The 21,552-nt window shown below is 32.2% G+C and overlaps 1 protein-coding gene across 5 annotated transcripts in view; it reads right to left on the minus strand.

The window, feature by feature from the left end:
* LOC124360467 (monocarboxylate transporter 12) overlaps positions 1-21,552 on the minus strand; it is a 153,014-nt gene that overhangs the window by 82,680 nt on the left and 48,782 nt on the right. Inside the window, exons 1-2 of one of the 5 annotated variants that reach the window (XM_046814127.1) lie at positions 8,645-8,765; positions 60-322 (exon numbers count right to left, since the gene is read on the minus strand). The exons of 3 other annotated variants lie outside the window; for them this stretch is intronic. In XM_046814127.1, coding sequence (XP_046670083.1) covers positions 60-110 — 51 coding nt within the window. In that variant the 5' untranslated portion in view covers positions 111-322; positions 8,645-8,765. Of the gene's footprint in view, positions 1-59; positions 444-8,644; positions 8,766-21,552 lie in introns of those variants that run through there. One more of the 5 variants, XM_046814128.1, reaches the window with a different exon arrangement.

A 21,552-nucleotide genomic window follows, 5' to 3' on the forward strand; every position in this document is an offset into this window, starting at 1 on the left:
AATGAAAACGTAGTTTTCCCCCTCAAATCTCAATATTACGGGATATCCTGAATACTCACCTTGGATATCTTCCTGGAGCGGGATATCTTGCGGGCTGGCTTGGCCGACATGGTGGTAGGTCACTGTCACTTTGTCACTCGGGTATAGCGGTTACCGGTAAGTAGCTAGTAGCTAGTAGCTAGCAGACTCTCGACATAGTCACTCCACATCCACACTGGTACTGTGTCCGTGTCGTCTCTAATCACTCCCTAATCTATACACACTGTCACTGCCTTCCCTCATGTCACACACTACTCCCCTCCCACTCGGACTCCCGCGGCTTCTGTTACAACACTGGACTGTATACTACTGTACTATTGCTGTACACCATTGACTAAATGAATTGCAAGGTCGTGACAACACAGAGCGATGCAGTTCATCTATTTATTAACCTCTCAGTCGGATAAATTACCTGCCTCATCACCATCTCAAGGCCCTTCAAATATGTATATTAAAGCGGCGACGAAACAGCAAATACTTTACTCTTAAAAAAAAAAAAAAAACGATTTATAGGCAAAAACAGTTAATTAAAATTTGAATTCGACGTTAGTTGCATACTTTGCTTATTGTATTAGGCTTAGCTGCAAAACGAGACTTTTCGTACATAAACTGATAAGTAAATAAATTATTTATTCATATCAAGCTAGTCTGTCTACATTAATCGAACTTAGTACGTTTGTCCATTTTTAAGTGCTTACATATTTTTCCAAAATTGAAATGTTGATTATTGGTAATTAACTCTATATAGATATAGACTTTGTATAAACTTATGTAGACGTGTTACATGCATAGATAGTGACTGAGAATCACTGAATGACTTCTATTATTTTCCTGTTAAAGTGTCGCGTATAATTTCCTGTGTTAAGAGACGTCATTTCCTGCGTGAGATTCCAGGCCTATGTAAGAAAGTGGTATTGCATCGATGTATTATAATAATACGTCTAGTGGACGGACACATTCTAACTGGTCTTGCTTGTTTCCGTCAAGTTAACACGTTCAGCTGTGTTCCGTATGATCCTTCAAGAATTGAATACGGTCCTAGTAAAACAATCAAATATTAGTGAAACATAGTTTTACAAACATTCTCAAACATTCTCAAATGATATATTACATTAAAGGTTTAATTTTTTTCCTAACTCTTTATTTCCCTTTTTGCAATAAAAAGTCAAAAAGATTGAAAAATGTGTTTTAAATAATGTCTACAGTGGATATTAAAATTAATCCCTTAAGGGCAAATGTATAACTTTAGTAATATTTAAAGAGATTTTAACTACTCAATCGTACAAATTCTTTAAAATGTTTCAAAACATATTCAAATGAGATTTAAATTCAAGACATACGTTTTTTAAATCTGAAAAAAATTGTTAAATCTAAAACAAGTATCTCCTTGCAAAAATTAAAACTATGCCAACCTTGTTGGACATTTTTTTTTTAAATATTTAAATGGAGTATTATGTAAAACAGGTTATATTACTTCATCTTAATAAAGGAGAATTTGAGGTTTCTTTAAAAATTCCACAGACACAAGATTGATTCATAACATTATTACTATTAATTCCTTGACATAAAGAACAAATCTCTAAATTGTTGGAACGGTCCTAATATCAATTTAAGTATTCAAGTGGTGCATTAATGTATAATAGGGTATAAGGACTAGAGGACACCTCTTAACTGAGCTCCTTTATTTCCTTAACGCTTGGTCTCACCTTCCACATTTATATACCTTATTACCTCAAAAATAATTTAGGACCGCACAGGCCCTTCTTATAGTCCTGTAATTGTCTGTCTGTCTATCTATTTGTGCAGCACTTCTTAATAGATAGAAAGGTCCTGGAGGTTTGAAACTTGGTATATAGGTCCCTGTAGTCCAAGGAAGAACTAGACTTTAGAGTCAAAAGACTAAAGGAAGCTAAGTTGGCCTTGGGAAGATGACTTATAAATAAAAATCTGTGTTATATTGGTTACTACAGACATACAGACATAGTTGGAATGTATGTACCGTATGTAAATTTATTTATGTATGTATCTGTATGTAAGACGCATGAAGCAAAACGTGGTTGTTAAACTGTCATGAGGAACAGCTGATATTGTCAGCTAAAATAGGTGACAGACTATAATATATACTGTATATATTGAAATTAAATTAGGCTATTGCCACTTATACAAATTTAATTAATATAAACAAAAGTCATTTGACAGGTATTTGGTCTTCCGATCATAATTATGTTAGTTTGGTTATTTAAACACATATGTGAAAGAAACAACCAAATACAAAACAATTGAATCGTAAAGAGTGAGGGCTCTGTGGTGTAATGGTAGCACATTCACCCGGCAAGTGAGAGATCCGGGTTCGAGTCCCGGCGGAGCAAGTACTTTTTGTGATTCAATATTTATTGAAATTATATATATATATTCACATATATTATAATTAATGACCTGAATGGTCCTTTTTTAAATTGTGTAGTTGTCTGTCCATCTGTGGAATAACTCTTGAAAGGAAAATCCTAGAGACTTGAGAATTGGTACATATGTTCCTCTTGTTCCTAGGAAGGACTCTATTGGACTTTGAGTTCAAAAGCTCAAAAGGCTTGCTTGAGCTGCTCAAGTTGCTCTTACAGTGAGTTTGATAAAGACATTTGTTAAATTCTGTCAGATCCTTCGATACTCTGTTGTATCAATTTTTTACTTTTTAACTTGACAGTGTATAGTGAGTGTGTCACGTGAATGAGAGTAGCCAGTCCAGATGATATATATATATATATATATATATATATATATATATATATATATATATATATATATATATATATATATAAATGGATACAAGCTAAGTATAGGGTTAAGAGCAACTAAGTAATCATTGTTTATTTTAGATTCATTGTCTTTCTCTTCCTCATATACAGTTTACTTCTCCATCTTTTATTTAATTACAATAATTTCAAAATGATAATTTCGTTAAAATTATTATGAATTACAGCCTATGAATAAATCCAATTATTAAAGGGCATATTGATCAGTGAACAATTTTCCAAACACATCAATGTGAATATGGAAAATTTAGTGGTTTGTGATTGTTTTTAACTTGTTCTTTAAATATAATAAAAGATTGTTTTGGAAGGATATAAGATATATAGACATTCACCATTGTTATGTTGTGTGTTACAATGACACAATCTGTATGTGTTGTAGCACATAACAATGGTAAATGGCCATAATCCTGTTCATGTTTCAAATTATTCATCATCAATTAAAAGTTGAAACAGATATTTCTTTGTTTAATGTACTGCCAACTAAAATTTTAAAAAATATTGAAATAAACTGTACAATTACTTGAATAAAGATTCTGTTTTATAACCCACTAATCAGCTATCTATTATTGGTGTTCTCTCCCTCTTGTTAACTCTACTCTACTGAGTTAACAAATTTACTGCTAACTAGGGACGCAGTCCTTAGTCAGCTTAAGATGCAGATTACTATAGTAGGAAGTAATCTGCATATCACTAACGTGTGTATAATTATGTAAATGTATTTCAGACTATTTCTAACTTTTAACTACTACAAGAATTAAACATTTCAATATAAAATTAATAGCAACAAATCCTGTAACAATTGCCCTAGAAGTTTTAGCATTCTAGGCTAGTTAGTGTCTTGTAGGAAATCTGAAATGCTATATTCATTAAATAAGCCAAAATATAACATTCTTTGATAATATGTCTCTAAATAACGCCTCATTGGTTTTTCTTAAATTTAATCATCAGCATGTTAAAATGAATGTGTAGTTTTTTTAATGAATAACCTTTGATTAAAAATTAATTCTCCTAAAGATATTTCTAAGAAAATCTTGAGAAACAAATGCTGAAAATTATTCAATAATCGAATATATTTATCAAAGCACTTTAACAATAATTGTCTAGTATTAACATTCATAAATTAACACACAACAATGTTTTATCATGTACATCTCAACACAAATCAACAGTTTCTAGGCCAATAGAAATATTTTTTAAGCCAAGAGCCAATTTGCATTGTACATATATGCAACATGGTTTTCCTTGAAATTGGTAAAGAAATTTCCCTTGAAAAATAAATTAATCGGCAGCCACACTAGTTTTGGTGGATGTCGAAATGGAAGGGTAGGTATCAAAAAGGTTAAAAATATAAAATAATTTTTTTCATAGATCGTATTTAAAGATATGATATTATACTTTTCATTCGGATCATATTTTTCTTACCTTTAAACTCTTAAAACCAACTGTCTGACATGTAAATGAATGTTGAATCGGTGTCAGCTACTAAATACAGACCCTTATTAAATTAGTGACCTTCAGTCCTTTTATCTAATTGTTTGACAATGATATAACTATTATTTATTTGTTTGACAGTAGTATTGCTGGTCTCTAACATCAGACAGGCAAGTAGATAAAGAAATCGTGTGTCATCATTTTAAGGATCTGCATGTGGTTAGCTGAAGCTGATTTAGCATTTATTTGTGTGTCTGATGATGATGGTTGGTTTTAAGTTTTTCAAGCTAATAAAAATATGAACTGAAAAATTATCATTTCATTTAATACCCTTTTAATACACTCCATTTCGACTTATACCAAAACTAATGTGGCGGTAATTAAAAGTCTTCAAACGAAAAATGTCTCCTTAGATTTCTAGGAAGCCATATTTTATGTTTTCACAGAGTGAATTGGCTCTTGGATCCTGCACTATTATGCCATACCACAAAATATTTGGCCAATGTCATTTCAACATAATCAAGTAGTCAAATGATTAACTTAACAGTGACCTTTCACTTACTAGCTTTGAAACACTAATTGGAGTATAATAACTTCACTATGAAATAATTGTCTAAGCAGCCTTTCCCGTATTAGAGTGCATTAGCTCAAATTATAGTATCTGTTTCACAGTGGTATTGTGAATGGTTTCGTAATGGGTTGTTTAACTAACTAGATATCACAACATTACTGAGAATACACAAGTTCGCTAGCAACCCTATCTACCCCAATGCAAATATTAAGTCAAAGTTTGGTAAAGACAGCTCTTTGAAATGCATTAACATTTAGACCATTAAGTTTTTGGAATTTGAGCCTTGATCTTTGATTTGGTAAATGACAGGATTAACATGGCCTGTACTGGAGTGATTGAATGTCACAATGCATACCTAACTATGTTCATAGTTAATACCATATTCATGAACACTATCAGATTGTATTAGTACTTATAGGAGTTGCATTAAAATGTAGCTTGTATATTTCTACATTTAGACATATAAAGCAAATTACTCACAAACATAACTTCCAGTTTTTATGTTGGTAAGAACAAATAAACGAACACCTTTTGATGTTTTTTTAAAAACTGCTATTTTGAAAACAAATAACTCGGAAACTTTTAATCAATTAAGGCCAAATTTTTGTACAAGATAGGTACAAGTGTATTGTTTTTAGAGTATAAAATTGTAGGATTATATGAACAGAAGTTGTTATTAAATTACTATGTTAACTTTTATTCTAGTCCGGATAGTTCACAAAAACAGACATTGCTCTTGTTATGGGCCTTAAGTTTTTATAAGTCATTATCTTTAGCGTTTAATTTTTCAACCACAATTTATAATGTTTAATTTTTAAATCAGATTTAACTGACCAAGTTTGTTAACTTACACTGACCGGCACCTATTTGTTTGAATATGCAAACCATCAGATAACACGCACAAGGAGTAACAACCAAAACAGTCCTCTTGAATCATAACAAATATTATGAAACAATATTACTCTGGCAACAATCTTTTGGAACAATTTTCTTTCATAAAATAAGTTTTAAATAAATTTATTCTTGTAAAATTTACAAAAAACAAGGGAGCGATTACAAATTGAAGTGAATGTTTTAAAAACTTTGCTAAATTAGCTGACCGATTTTCAACATTTGCTCCAAGAAAAGTCATTTACTGCAGTACAGTATGTAATATTTGTTTTGTTGTTATTGTTCTTGTAATATATGGTATTAATTCAAGAAAGCTTTAATTGTACTCTAAAAGATCTTTTGTGTGGCTTCCAGAGTGATAAGACAGGATTCAAGATGGGAGACAGAGATTGTAGCTGCCTCCTGTCAAGAATCCATAGAACATCTACCATGGAGGAATATTGTGGAATACCTTTAGCCTCAGACACTATTCATGGAAGACCAGATGCTAATCCTTTTTAATGTAGGCAGGAAGAAATATAACCCTCACATACGGACTTGGTAATAATATTGGGCCATAACCGATCCAAATTCATCCTTCACAGAGAATTAAATTTATCAACCAGGTTATTTCCTCTCATCATTACCCCATAATCTACACCTTGGACATTAACTACGTTGTAATTGAAAACATAAGATTTTGTATCCAGTTTATTTTCTATTGAACTGCTATTTATAACCAGACAGAAGTGAACTCTTCACTATGTATGTATTTACACAACCAATATGGAATATGAATGGACATATATTTTGAAATCACATTTGATTCAAAATCAATTTAACACTGTTAATATTTCAAGAAATTTTGTTGTGTGAAATGTTTAGAATCATGTAAAAGCTACAACTAAAGGTAAATTTTTGAGCAAAAATAAAGACAAAGATATTTTAGCTTTAGTTTTATATCGGTTAGGTACGAATTGTAGGCTATTGAGAGTTTATATTATTTTATAACCAAACATTTCATATTTAATTACCTTAAAATCAAACTATATTGTTTGCCTCAAACCATTATATTGGAATAATTTTTCAAAATAACATTAAATATCATTTAGTATGTTAGTCCATAAATCTCAATCATCCAAGTAAGACCAACGACTGAAGTTCCTGACCATGAAACTGTATAATTATTAATTAGGCCAATTACCAGTACTTGCTTTGTTCGGGTAAAACAAACCTGTCCTATACGTAGAAGCAAGTTTTCCATGACAAATTTTGACTTATCCTATAATAAACCAGCCCTTTAACATTACCTAGTCTGTTCTAACTAAACAAATAGCCTTTAGTAAACTGATGTTTAAATAAATGGTTAAAGCTTAAGTGATATTATACGCTTATATGATTAAGGAACTTGTTAAGAGAAAGCTTGGTAAAGCAAGGTTTCTATGTTTAAATTCTAAAGTAATCCTGAATGAAATTTCTTCATCTTTTATTTGGGAAGACTATTAAACGGCCTACACTTATTCAATTGTTATTATCAAACGATTCAATATATAACCCAACTTTGTTATTAAAAACTATAATAGTATAATCGTACACTACACTGATTATAATTCATTAATAACAAGAGTACTACATTACAATTTTTAACTATATACATTTAACAATAACATGAAAAAAATAACAAAAACCAACTTTAACATTGACCTAAATTTCAGAAAAACAATGTCAGCTTGCCAGGCTAGCACTAAGCAACCGCTTCTGTGAAATGAAGGTAAGGATTCTCTCTATGGGTTTTACCAGAAGTCAAATCCACATGTTGACGTAATTTAAAATAAATCTCGTCACTCTTAAAACATATCTCACATAACTTCTTTATATGCAGCGCGATTTTCAAATCCTCCAAAACAATAGTTACTTCTTGTGCTTTATTTTGTACATTCAAAATTATCGTTATTAATAAGTTGAAACCATATGTTAAGTTAAATAAACTTGTATATAAAATTATTCATTGGATAAAAACAATTGAAATATTCGATAAAACAACCGAATAACGAGTGTAGGCTGCTTATTAGTCTACCCTTCTATTTCTAATTAAGAGTTAAGATAAATGTTCTCAGAATTATATATATTTTTTTAATACTATGTAGGCCTAGCTATTTAATCAGAAATAACAATTCACCGTAGTTATTGCAGATTATTTTTATTAATATCGCAGTAATAGTTTTCACTGTACAGAATAAACACAAGACCAATGGAATAAAAACAAATTTAAACACATTATAGGGTGTGGAAATCTTATCATTCATACTAAAAACAGCTTATTCATTAATTCCCTAAACACATTTAAGCACAAATAATCACTGGATATTTACCTTCTTTTTGTATGATATTATAAAAAACAAAGTTATTGTATAGGATCAGTTAAAATCGTATGTGAATCTTCAGTTCATACTATATTCAGCACAAAAATATAGGAAAGAAAATTATTTATGTCCAAATAGCTAAGCTTAACAAAATGAGTGGACTAAGTCTGCATTAATTAAAGGAGAATCAGAATAATTATATGAAAAAATAATTTTCTCTTAGATTGTGTTTACAAAAACTTAATATTTAGAGGTTAAGTTGCTAATTAATGTCTTAGAGGTCAATGTTTAAAGTAGGCTACCTCAATACAGAAGCAAATGACTGAAAAAAGCAAAAAGTAAACTATTATGCAATGAAGACCTTTTACTAAATGTGTAATAGTCCCTATCAAAAAGTATAGATACCCATTAGTACTGAACAATATTTTATTTGCAGAAAATAAAATGTAGTAATCATTTATAGGTTAAGGTTGAAATTCAATGATGCACAACAATAACACACTTGAGCTTCCTATGGATTATTTTTAAGTTTAACGCTATTTATATGTCATATACCACACCGTTTATCACACAAAATATATGTAAGTAACACCACACTGAAAATAACGCACAATCCAAGCTTACACTCTAGACCACAACAACGCTACAGCTGATCAGACTGTCCGCCATTGCTGTCAGCAGAGCAAATTTGCTGTCGCCTGTCAGTAGTTGGATTTGGATTGATATGATTTTTTCCCTTAAGTTTCAATGTTACCATACATTATTATTCAGTTAAAACTGTTGTCACAACCTAGTGCGCCTGTAATATTATACGAAATGTATTTATTTTAATAACATGACTGTGTGTAATGCAGTGACTTGAAAAAATGATTATAATATTACTGAAACTAAATGAGAATGGACCATAGTATGAGACACATAATTGCTGTTTGGCTTTATTATGTATTACTAGTATAAAGAGATTGTAAGTAATAATTTTCATAAAAGTTTGATTGCAAAAAAATAATCTTATAAACTCGAGTGAAGTTTAAACGATATATCTGTCCTAAGTGTACTAAACAACAGTTTATTTACCACAACCCAGACTTGCAATAATGTCATGCTATAACAAAACTGATACGGTAACTACAAAACGAACTTAGAAACTGTGTAATAAACCACAGACTTGTATAAGAAATCCTTAATTTTCCATAAACAGTGATAGGTGTTATGATCCTGTATTGTGAGACATATTTTTAATTTATATGCGTTGTTTCTATAACATTGTTATAAAATACATTCATTGTTGAAGTGTAAACTAGCTTATTTTCCAGTGCTGCCAATTACAAATTACTTTGCTATATGATTTAACTATATAACTGATTTAACTAAGTTAATAAGCGAAGCACGTAACTTAGAATCGTAATCCCTTCAATCGTGACGGCAGAAAACAGGCACATAGAGGCATAGGTCACGTCACAATGAGACGGGCAGTTTTGAAAACAGGGAGAGTTTGGATTCACCATATCAACTGCATGAGTCACACTTTTTTACTTGGAGTCCAGGGTCGGGATTATGTTCACTCTGTTTACATAGTAATAAAATGTCCCCCATGAAAAGTATTATTAGGTGACACTTGTATAATTTTTGAGTAGGTTTCCATTTATTCATCACTCGAGAGTAAAACGTTTTCCATTGAACTTACGGTGAAAGTTGGTTGCCATCAAACGTTATATTGCTGTGTGCAACATTGTTTGTTCTCTCTGATGAGAGGCGCAGTATTTACGATGTGGTCTGTAAAAGAAGAGAAATTACTGACACTCAGATGGTAATTGGATCTCATGCTGTGAATCTGATTGAGTATTGAGATGTCTAACCACGGTGGCCGGCATCGTTTCAATAATAAAATATTGAAGCATGTAACATCTATCGCCTCGATCGTTCACGATTTTGTATGATCGCCTTTCACGAACAGAAAGATATCTCAGAATCTGAGTTGTTCTTGATTAGTTCGGATCTTACACATTGGATTCTTAGGGATGTTACAATTAGGTTTCTCGGAAGCTGTTTAATGGACTAGTAGAAGGATTAAGATAACCACTAGAGCTGCAGGAGCTGTGCGGGGTAAGATGTCCTTCAACCTATCTCACGTGTTGGATTTGAGTCGGTACAAAATCAGTATTACAGACACCAGCGCCATCGCTGTCATACATTTTCTTCCATTTTTGTATACTTTCCAACGTCGTTTCTGCTTATATTACTGATAATATTACAAAATATTAGCTCCCCTTTTAGTCCTCTTGTCCCTTTCCAGTCCGATGATTATTCAACCTAACGTGTAAGGGATTTGTCGTTAAAACAATATAGTCGTTGGGAAAAGTTTGTATTACAACTTATAGATTAAATTCTTTGATATACAGTTTATGTGATTAAAAATTTGATTTGTTTTCTTAGTTGTGCTACTTGTACAATTTTTAGAAGGATTTAGAATTTTGCATGTACAACGCTTTTATAACTCTTATATATACATACTAGCGGCTTCACACACAGTTTTCAAAATCGAGGAAAACTATTCAAAATCGTAAATGAATTTACGATGTAGTATGGTGGAGTTCTATGTTATTTTTCTAACAGAAGTAGACATATCCGGTATATATTATATTTATAGTTGAGAGATTCAAAAGTTACATACAATATTGACTGGTTCTATTTTAAGTTTTGCTGTATGAAAAATATATACATATAAGACTCAAAAACCTAATTTGGTCAAAAAGTGTCTACTTACTTCTGTTCAATTTTACTTTCTGTCTGATATATTTCCAGTGCCATATTTGAGTTTGCCTTGAGCCGCGATCAAGAAAACATATACCAATAAAAACGAACTTTGATCAATAAGCGTCTACTTTCGGCTCTTTTAATTTACTTTCTGTCTAAGATTGATCAGCTGTCACAGTTATAGTTTGGTCTTTTGTCCCGATGAAGAAAATATATATTTTAAAGTAAAAGTAATGTCTTATTTTACCAGGCGAAGAGTTAGGGATAAGAAAACCTCTCTAACACTTAACTTGGGGACCAACGGCATAAAGGCAACTTCCGAATCAACACCAATGGCTTTGCGGACTGCTTGCAAGGATTGGACAAAAAAAATACTAACGTAGGACTTAATGACGTACAAGTTATTACGGTCAAAAACCGTCAGTTCCAACCGATTAAATTCACTTCCGGTCTAATTTATTTAACTGGCGAAAAAATAATATTCATACGTTGGTTTTTAGGATCCACTTGGGTGAAAAAGCGTCTAAATAACAGCACTTGTAATCTACCTTCAGTCTAAGATGTTCCAAGTGCCATAGTTATAGTTTGTTTTTAATCCCGATGAGGAGTTTAACTTAAGTACGACTGAAAAGTTACAAAAAGTGTCAGTTCTGTCCGTCTGAATTGACGCCCAGGCTAATTTATTTACGGTTCCACAGTTGAGTTTTTGTTGATGCACTGACCAAGAAAATAAACACATGTGTGTGTTTTGGAATTCAACTTAGTAAAAAGCGTCTATTTCCGGTCTACGGTGTTTGTGTTATGAGTATATGCAATAAGTAATGTTGTTTTTTTTTACCCCGATCAAGTAAATATGTGCATTCGTTAGCTTAAAAATATTACTTTTATCAAAAAGCATTTATTTCGGTCGCTTGTGTTCTGCTTCTAGTATAATGGGAAGAGTGTACCTTCTCATTGATTTTCCTTTAATTTAACTACAGTAAGATTTCATACAGAATGTCAAGGGAGTCAACTAGTTTTCGTTTACCTTATGCGAAAATCTCCACAGGTTTGTTCATTAAGGTGGGTTTTACATACAGCTTTTAGATAGTATTTCCAATGCATTCATGTTTTATTCGTACAATATTAGGTAAACGTTACATTGTAACTTCGTATTTGCAATCTACATTACACTACTGATCAAGCAATGTACAATTATTTATTATGTTCTAAAATTTAAATGTAAACACGTTTCTGCCTCCTTAGGGAACTTCAGCTGAAAGAGTCAAATGTTAGTTCAATGGCTATTTAGTATTAGTTGACTTTGGATTTTGTTGTAAATATTATAATATTTTTTCCCAAATTCTTCAACATTCCGGAAAAGTTTTCATATTTTTCTCGCGTCAAAACCTTCCTCAGACTCCAACGGGTACATAAAATAACAATTGGTCAAATTGGTTAAGCCGTTATTAGCTTTTAGTAACCCACTTAGCGATCATTTTTATTTATAAGATAGTATATATTGCATTAATTTATTATTGGAAATCAATTATCGGATGGGTATTTTAAGTGCAGACGTGTTATGAATACCCACTTACTAACACTTAAATTATACTATATATACATTTTGCAACAAATGCATATAATTTTATTGTATAAAATCCAAATAGGTATACCACATAATAATAATAGGTTTTGCACGATAAGTTTCATATTATCTATAAATATAAATACAATTAAATAGGTGCTACATTATTTATATATAATAATAATTTATTTTACTATACCGTACTATATTAATACACTAATATTATATTATTTGATATATTAATTTTTTACTATTTATAAAATACCTTCATTGTTATCATATTTACGAAATTTAAAGTTGTATGGAAGAAAAAAATACTATTCTAAGTATAGATGCAATAATAATAATTTCTTTCCAATTATAAATTTGCTACTTTTGTTGTGTTTTATCGTTTCTTCCATTGTCACAATTTCTGTATTCTTTTGTTTTATTTTTCTTAGTAAAGTTAACTACCTAACACAATGTGTTTCAAAATAGAAACAATACAGAAGTTTATTTTAAATTTACAAATAAATTTAATGTTTTTATGATGTTTGCGCTTAAAAAATTAGCTTCTGAACATTTGAAGATAACAATAAGTATCACCAGCAAGAGGATTATTTTAATCGATATTGAAATGCCTCTCTAAATTATAAATGAAAATAAGATTTATACACAAACATTCGGTGACCATTAGATTTTGTGGCTAATTCACCAGAAAGTTACCCATATATACTCCCATCGGTGTCTTTTGATGTAGCTAAAAAAACTTGAAATTATATCCATTTATCAGCTGTTCCTCAAATACATGATTACTTTCTCAATAATATTCTCGTATATTTAACATTGATAGAATTCGAAATATTGTTCAGGTTAACATGGTCTATGATAAATAAATAATGAATGATTGGCACTAAAAAGTAACTTACATATCCATAATCGATCCACGTGACGTATTGATTGCACTTACCTGGAAAAATAACATTAGCATGAGTTGAAAGTGTTCACAATAACATTATTTACATAACCTTTACAAACCAAAGTCGATATTTATAATGATACCTAACTACGAGTACTTACCGTCGCACAAACGTCTTATATACTAATATTAATTTTCAAACACTATCGAGAAACATAACCATGTAAATTACAATGATTTTGACAAGTACACATTCATTGTGTCACGATGAATTCCTTTCAAAATACGATCAATATTTAACAGAAAACCCAGAATCTCAGCCTGTTACAAGAGAATGGCAAGAAGACTGTTAACTAAAACCAATACTTATTGTTCACTACTGGTCTACTGATTTACCCAACGATCTCACAGTATGTAGACACAGTGTAGGTAACGGCTATGTTGAACTTTCCATCAATCAGGGCAATCAAAATGTTTACTCAAGCCTTGGATATGTTTGCGATTGACTGCTTCATAACTTCCTTGTATCAAGCTTCCTTCCTATCATTCCAGTCCAAGGGACTCAAGATATTCCTGATTTATAAAGTGTATAAATGTCCAGGTCTCCAGGACACTTGCTCTATAGGTGCACCTAAGTGATCTTTCTAAACCTTAAGACTATGGAAATTTGCATGGGTGATAATCTTGATCTCGTTGTTCAATTTCGACCAACACAAGCACTGGAAACTCTAGTCAAGAACATTTTGACTTGGTAACATGGTTTTTGTTGACGGTTTAACAATAACAAATAGCAATAACAACAACAAATAACAATAACAAATATCAATAACAAAAACAATAACAATAACAACGATGATCCAGCTGCTGGAAACAATCTAAGATCACGATGCATAATGACAGTTTTTATTAAAGATATTTACACTGAAAGTAAAATCTGTAATGTCAGATGTTCAGACGGATTAGCGGCCATTAAGACAAGCAGGAAGTAAATCAATACTGTTGTTTATATGGAACGGTCCACCAGGCCGGTTAGTCTGGGAGAGACGTGTGTGACTACACGTGATTGAAGGCAAGGGCGTAATTCCATGTGGGCGGTAACTTTCCGACCAATTGTTTGCTCAGCCGAGTGTGTTGTTACAAGTAACTGTTTGGCTGGACGGAATCTTAGACCGTATAAAACGTGTGACTATAAAAACACAATTCGTAGATAATTAATTCAACTGACTAAACGTTAAGACAATCGTGGGCATAGAGCACTACCACAATCTGATCAGCAAATATGTTTCACATGCTGGTAGGTTACCTAAAAAGAACAATTCATTGACTTAATATTTGTGAGGGATATTACGAATGGCCAAAATAAGCAAAGATCTACATATAACTGGACAGAGAATACTAAATGCTACAATGTACATCAGGCTATGATCAATTCAGTATGTTATAACTGTCGCGCCGCGCCGCTTGATAGACCATATGTCCTATACCTACTCCTACTAGACACTCGACCTTCGTCTAGATAAGCTGTGTATCAATAGACATCATTGTCTTGTCTGCGGATTACTAAGCCCACTTTCATATTTTTTGATATCTCCCTAATTGATGAGGCCCCTTCTGAGTAACAACTGCCGGTTTAAACTGGATCATTTAAATTTAATAAATTAACTTTAATATGAATATGAATGACATAAACTACTATTGGTTTTAGAACAGCAACCAAAAAGCAGCCAAGGATTAAGCATTTAAAAATGGTATCCTCATTATAGATTGTCAATAGCTATAAAGAGGATTTTTGTTTTTTGTTTTCAACAACAATCGGTCAAAGACCGTTATATACCCATGGAACGTATAATTTTTCATACGGTTTTAAACTAATCAATGAAACTATCCGAGATCAGCGACATCGTGCTATCGCTACAAAGATAAACTTACAACTGATCAGCCGAGCTTGGAATTGCGTGAAGTCGCCGTACGCTTACATAGTGTTTAGCGATTATGAATGATTTTGTTTGAGAAAACATACACATCGTATCAGCTCACTCCGCAAGATATCTTTTGAAAATTACAGAATCTGTACCACCGTTTTAGGCACTTTTATGTTAATGTAAAATTAAATTCGCTGAAAGTTTCAACAGGAGGAAACAGAAATATTTCTTAACTATCGCGGAAATAAAAGCAATGCAATATTTTAAAACGTCGTTCAAAGCCACTTTCGAAATAGTTTAGTTTAGGAAAAAATAATCGTAATACGTTCAAATACTAGCCTACACATTTTATCTTGATTAAGTGAAACTAAAACCACCTGCCTACTAGAGCAGATTTACAAAAATGAGCATCTAATAAGCGATAACTGTTCTATTGTGTATTAACTTCTCTAGCAGTCTATAACGTCATATGCTGTTTTGTATTAGTTCTGCTGCTAAGCTGCGGGTTGGTTACTACTTCGTGATACGGAGTTAAAGGAGGCGAACACTGACGATCCACCCCCGAACATTACCAATGAACTAAGAGAAGATATCATCCTAACGGACTAATTTTCTAGTTGGCGAAGTGGAATACATTTGTAACTGGCAGAGAAGCCTGTCGACATTTCTTCATCTCCGTTAACATTTATGCAATTTTAAGGTGGATAACGAGTTGACTTAGAGAAACGTAACATCAGTTTCTCTGTTACAGTGATCCGGATGTATCGTGCTTCACTGGACGAAAGCTTTTTAAATTACAAACGCGGATTTTATTGCTGCCTATTGACAACAATATCGCCGGGTTACAACTGGAGCTTAAAGCAAAGCTATAAATCTATAAAACATTTAGATTTTATAAATAGCCAAATGTTAACGGTTTGCTTTTCTGGAACTATTTAGCAGAGCTACATAATTTTGTTTTGATCTTTACCGACTGCGATGGAAAGCCAAATTCCGGCTGTACAACTCCCAAATCGTGCGATATAGTTGTCTTTAAGTTGCACACTTGGAAACTTGTAGCCCAACTTAACCGAACAGCCCGGATATTGCAATACAATGTACATGCGGCCAAGTAAGAGACAAGCTTTCCGACTACATGTTATTTTAAACAAGGGACAGAACCAAAATACAATCTAACAAAGTACTTCCCTTTATACATTCCAAAATACAAAACATTAAAAATTAAAACAAAACGCTGTATTTAAAGTAACTTAAATAGTGTGGCATTTGTTCACAGCTCAAAAAACGTTTTTCCGTACATGAAAAAAACACGATTGCAGCTACGTTATTATCGTCGAAACACGTCGAAAAGACATATGTGGATTAGTAAAAGTAGGCCGTGGCACTCTAAAAGAGTATTGTTTCAAGTAAATGTCGTTATCAACATCGTATCCGGGTAACACAGCCACGGTGGTATCTCTTATCGTAACAGATTCTGTGTGTTTATCAAGAGAACAAATATACTTAACCCACTGCGGTAACACGCTCTCCAATGGACTTCGACTTCTACAGTTGCATCACTCACCAATACTCGTGGGAATCTCTCATCAGAGACTCGGCGGTAGCTTGTCTCCTTCTAAGAATTCAATGTTTATCCACCCACACTCATACTATTTGTTTCACGTACACAGAAATCGACTACTTTATTTGCCACTTAACTCTTTTTGATCCATGTTAAAATTCCAATACTCCTCTAATAGTTAAACCTATATACAATTGTTGGAGCTTGACTCGGATGATCTTGCACAAAGCAGTCCTTTGGCCATACAATGACATAGCGTATCAATCCTCTCATATTATTGCGTCTACATTAAAATTGCTATGTACAAACGATAAATATTTATTAGATCAACTATTAATGTTTTGAATTGCCTAAAAATAAACCTAAAAAGAATAGAATAGAATATATTTATTTCCTCAAAATAAAATAAACATTTACAAGTTATTCATTTTTACATAGAAAAATTCAAAACTAAAACTAAAACTCAAATGTCTTGTTGCCAGGTTTTTTAGGCTACATAAGTCCTACTTAAAAATAAACTTAAATTCAATTAAACGCCAGTTTAATTTATAGTTTTTAAAACAAAATAAAAATATGATATTAATATATATGAGGAAATAATAGGGCCTCCAAGGCTAAGCCTGTTTGGAGGTTCCATCAATGTATTTTTACAAATGGTTTATCCAGCTTCAGAATTACAAAAACATAAAATTCAACTTCTCACTCATAAACAATCAAAACAAAACACGCATCTATTTAATATGGTTAAATTGTGCCATATAATGTAAAATAAAATAACTCCTTGTAAAATATACATTCACACACATATCCATATAAACATACATACACACATACATACATATATACATATAACAATAAAATAATATTAATACAGCTACTATGAATATTGAAATATAAGAAATCGAACAATTAAATAACAATACCCTGCTGCAATTTTTGCTACTACAACTTTAATTTACTCATCCAGGAATCTCTAGCAGTGTTTTAATCTCTTTTATACTAAATAGCCAATTTTTAAGTCTTTTTACGAAAATATTTACATTTTCAGAAGTTTTAATACTCTCCGGTAATTTATTATAAATCCTAGGGGCAACGAAAATATAGGATTTCGTAAAAAAGGTTGTACAAGGTTTTGGGACAAAAAATGCATTCCTATTCCTAAGTCTATGCTTGTATGTATTACTATCTCGAGGCATGCTACCATTCTTTTTATAGAAAAGTTTCATTACATTGTAGACAAACAAGTACTGTAATGGAAGTATTTTTAAATGTTCAAAAAGAGGACGTGAAAACTCAGTTCTATTTTTAAAGGATATTAATCTTATGAAATGTTTTTGCAGAATGTATAATGGCTTAATGTTTGAAAAATATGTCCCTCCCCAAAAAACTATTCCATATTCTAATCTACTTTAGACCAAAGCAAAATATAACATTCGTAACAATGTTTCATTACACATTTCTCGTAAAAAATAAAAGTATCTCAAAATATTGTTTAAATTGTTTTTTAATTTATTGATATGAATTTTCCAGTTTATTCTTTCGTCAAGATTAATTCCTAAATACTTAATGTATTCCGCTCTTTCCACAACAGCACATTTACCCGTCCCACAAACTCCCTGGTAAATAAGACAGTTAGCACACTTATATTCCAGATTAATATCAAAAATAAAAAAAGGAGTGCCAGCCACGGTGACATTTAGAGAGACTAAACTAATTTGCCATTATTATACTTATAATCAAGAACGTAGCCAGGAAAATTTTTTGGGGGTATAGTCAACAAATATTTTCCCGTAGTGGACAGAGAGTAAGGCTCCATTTTGTTCCTTAACACGTGCTTGACCCTTTTCTTTGTTGAGAATGATCTATCAGCAGTACATGTCAGTAATACTGAATTATTTAAATAATAATAATCGTTTACTAAATAGTAATTGAAAACATAAAAAAATTGGGGGGTTCGGACCCCTTGGACCCCCAGCTGGCTACGCCCTTGCTTAAAATAAGTATATGTATAGGTTAGAAACAACAGCAATAATAATAATAATAGCCAATAAAGCAAATAGTAAGAATTCCATAATATTTCAGGATTTTAATTTTTAGTTAACTGTTAAATTTTTATTTTAAAACTCCATGATGTGCAATTTCCAAAAAGTACCAAAGACCCTTTCCAAAAGTTAGATATTTTACAAAGTTACTAAGTTTGTTTAACACGTATATCATGATAAAATAATAATAAAAGACATAAAAGATCATCGGTAACAGATAAAAAAGAAAATGATCCAATTTTTGTTTTTTATGGCACGTCCTTCAAAAGGTCTCTGTTGTTTATTGCATGCGAGTGAAGTGGAAATAATCCTGAGATCGTCTCAAGTATCTATAAATATTGTCAATTAATCCAGGGAGGAGACGAGAGAAGTGAAGAAGCTGCTTATCTAATCTGGGCTGTAGAGAGTCATATCTAACGGTGGACGTGACGGGATGTGACCAAATCTTGGCTTTTGTAATGATGCCGACAAACAAACAAGTTACTTAAGTTGTTATGTTTGTCGACATGACATTTATTTGCCGACTTCTGCATAAGAAACCGTGTTAAATAAAACGTTAAAACATTTGTTCGACCCCAAAAAAGGAAAACACGCGCACGCAAACAAATACGTTACATTACAAATTTGTTTGATATTTGTATCCACGATAAATGTGATTTTACAAACCTTTTGAATGTAATGAAGGAGGAGGAGCTCTTCTTATTGGAATATAAATTTTCTATTATTTCACAGAAGAAAACTCACAATTATCCAACAATTTGTGTATTTTTCACGAGGCCTTTCGACATCGAAGATGCCATCATCAGACACCTGATGATGGCATCTTCGATGTCGAAAGGCCTCGTGAAAAATACACAAATTGTTGGATAATTGTGAGTTTTCTTCTGTGAAATAATAGAAAACTTTTGAATGTAGTTGGTGTTCCATCACGAAGTAGTCATAGGTCCAATATTGAGATACAGAAAAGGTCTTGAGAATTGAGACGATAAATTATACACAAAAATCGAAGAAACAAACAACCTAGGATGTTATTGACGACAGAGCAATCAAAAGAAGCAGTAATTAAGTTATTTTTGAACCCCGACTCATGAAATGATGCAAGTTGGCATTTGATTTGGTTTCAAATATGCACTGACCCTCCAAATTGAATGTACAGAAAATCAACTGAAATTTAAAATAAAAATTTGGCACTCGTGTTGATTCAAAATCTGGCCTATTGTAGTAGTTGTCAGTGAAACTATAGAATAGTTCAAGCTGACCATTGCACTGGCTAAGTGATTAATTAAAATTCTAATTTTAGCACGAACAATAGAGCAGTTTACATTTTCCATTCATGGTGTTCAGGTCGAGAAGATACAGGGACTGATATACCAGATCATCCATCAGCTGTCAGACATCTTGCACTTCACAAGTGTCACGCGCTACCCGCCACTCATCAATCGGGACAAGGTCATCCCAACATCTCCATATTTATTAACTCATATTTTGCAGACTGAAGCGTACAGTTTAATAAATACATCGGATAATAATTAGTCGTCCACTGAGTCGTTGATCAGGCAATGGCAGGTGACTCTGTAAAGCTTAAACTTATCATTGTCGCCTAAACGAGGAAAAAGTATCAATGTAATGAGAGTTGCCTATTTAATGTACCGTACAAGTAAATTTTTCATAATTCTAGATAGAAAGTAATTGTTGGTCAAAAAGTAACAGAAAAGTGTTTTAATCCTGAATGTGTGATTGCCACCATCACTGGATTGTTGTTTCAGGTACTGGTGGTGATGATTACTCAGCCAAGAGGTGTACCTATCACTTGCAACAACTTTAAGGAATGCAGTTGAGTTTCTAAAAAGGTATGAAAAAGCGTAACCCATTCTCCATTACGCCGATACAAACTAAGGTAACAGATTTTTTTAATCTCATTTACGCCTCAGCGTCAGCTATACCGGCTTCGAAGTGTACGGGGTTTTTATTAGCATTATTACATGATTGGACCTCCCCGGGATTTGACTCGTGATCTTTCGGTTAGAGAGCAGAGACTAAGTATAACCATTAGTCTACGGAGGAGGACTTTAACAGTTTTTCTTAGATAAAGATTTCTTATCTAACAAGCATAGAATTTTTTCATTTTGGAAATGCTTGCCGTTATTTTTTTAAAGTAGGCCAGTATGAAAGGACAACTGGCAACACTGCTCAATAGGATCACGTGCTACCGATTTCTCAACAGCTCACTGTATCGAATATTGAAACGTGGTTACATCACCATTCAATATTTTATCCTCGTGGACTTTTATGAATTCCATTCGAAATTGCCAGCAAGTCATAGTGTAATTATGTTCCGAACAAACTTCTGTATAGGCCTATCTTGAGTAGGGTAGTTACAAAACTATCATCTATCATTTGCCACAGTAGGGAAATTTGTGTGTGTGTGTGTGTGTGTGTGTGTGTGTGTGTGTGTGTGTGTGTGTGTGTGTGTTTGCGCATGAGTGCATATGTAAAAAAATATATAAATTATTACTTTGCACCAAAAATAGAAGTTTGTAAGGTCAACATTTTTTTCAAGTTATTAAACACGTTATTTTGTAAATCTTAATAAAGTAATAAGAACAGTAACAATTTGAAATCTTTAAGATGACTCTATCCAACATAGCTGGCAATTTAAGTTATAATTTTACTTCTTTTCAAATGACACTCATTTTGGACAGAGTAACTAGAAATCAGTTGTAT

Source organism: Homalodisca vitripennis, chromosome 4 (genome assembly GCF_021130785.1).
Source record: "Homalodisca vitripennis isolate AUS2020 chromosome 4, UT_GWSS_2.1, whole genome shotgun sequence".
In the NCBI taxonomy this organism is placed as follows: Eukaryota; Metazoa; Arthropoda; class Insecta; order Hemiptera; family Cicadellidae; genus Homalodisca; species Homalodisca vitripennis.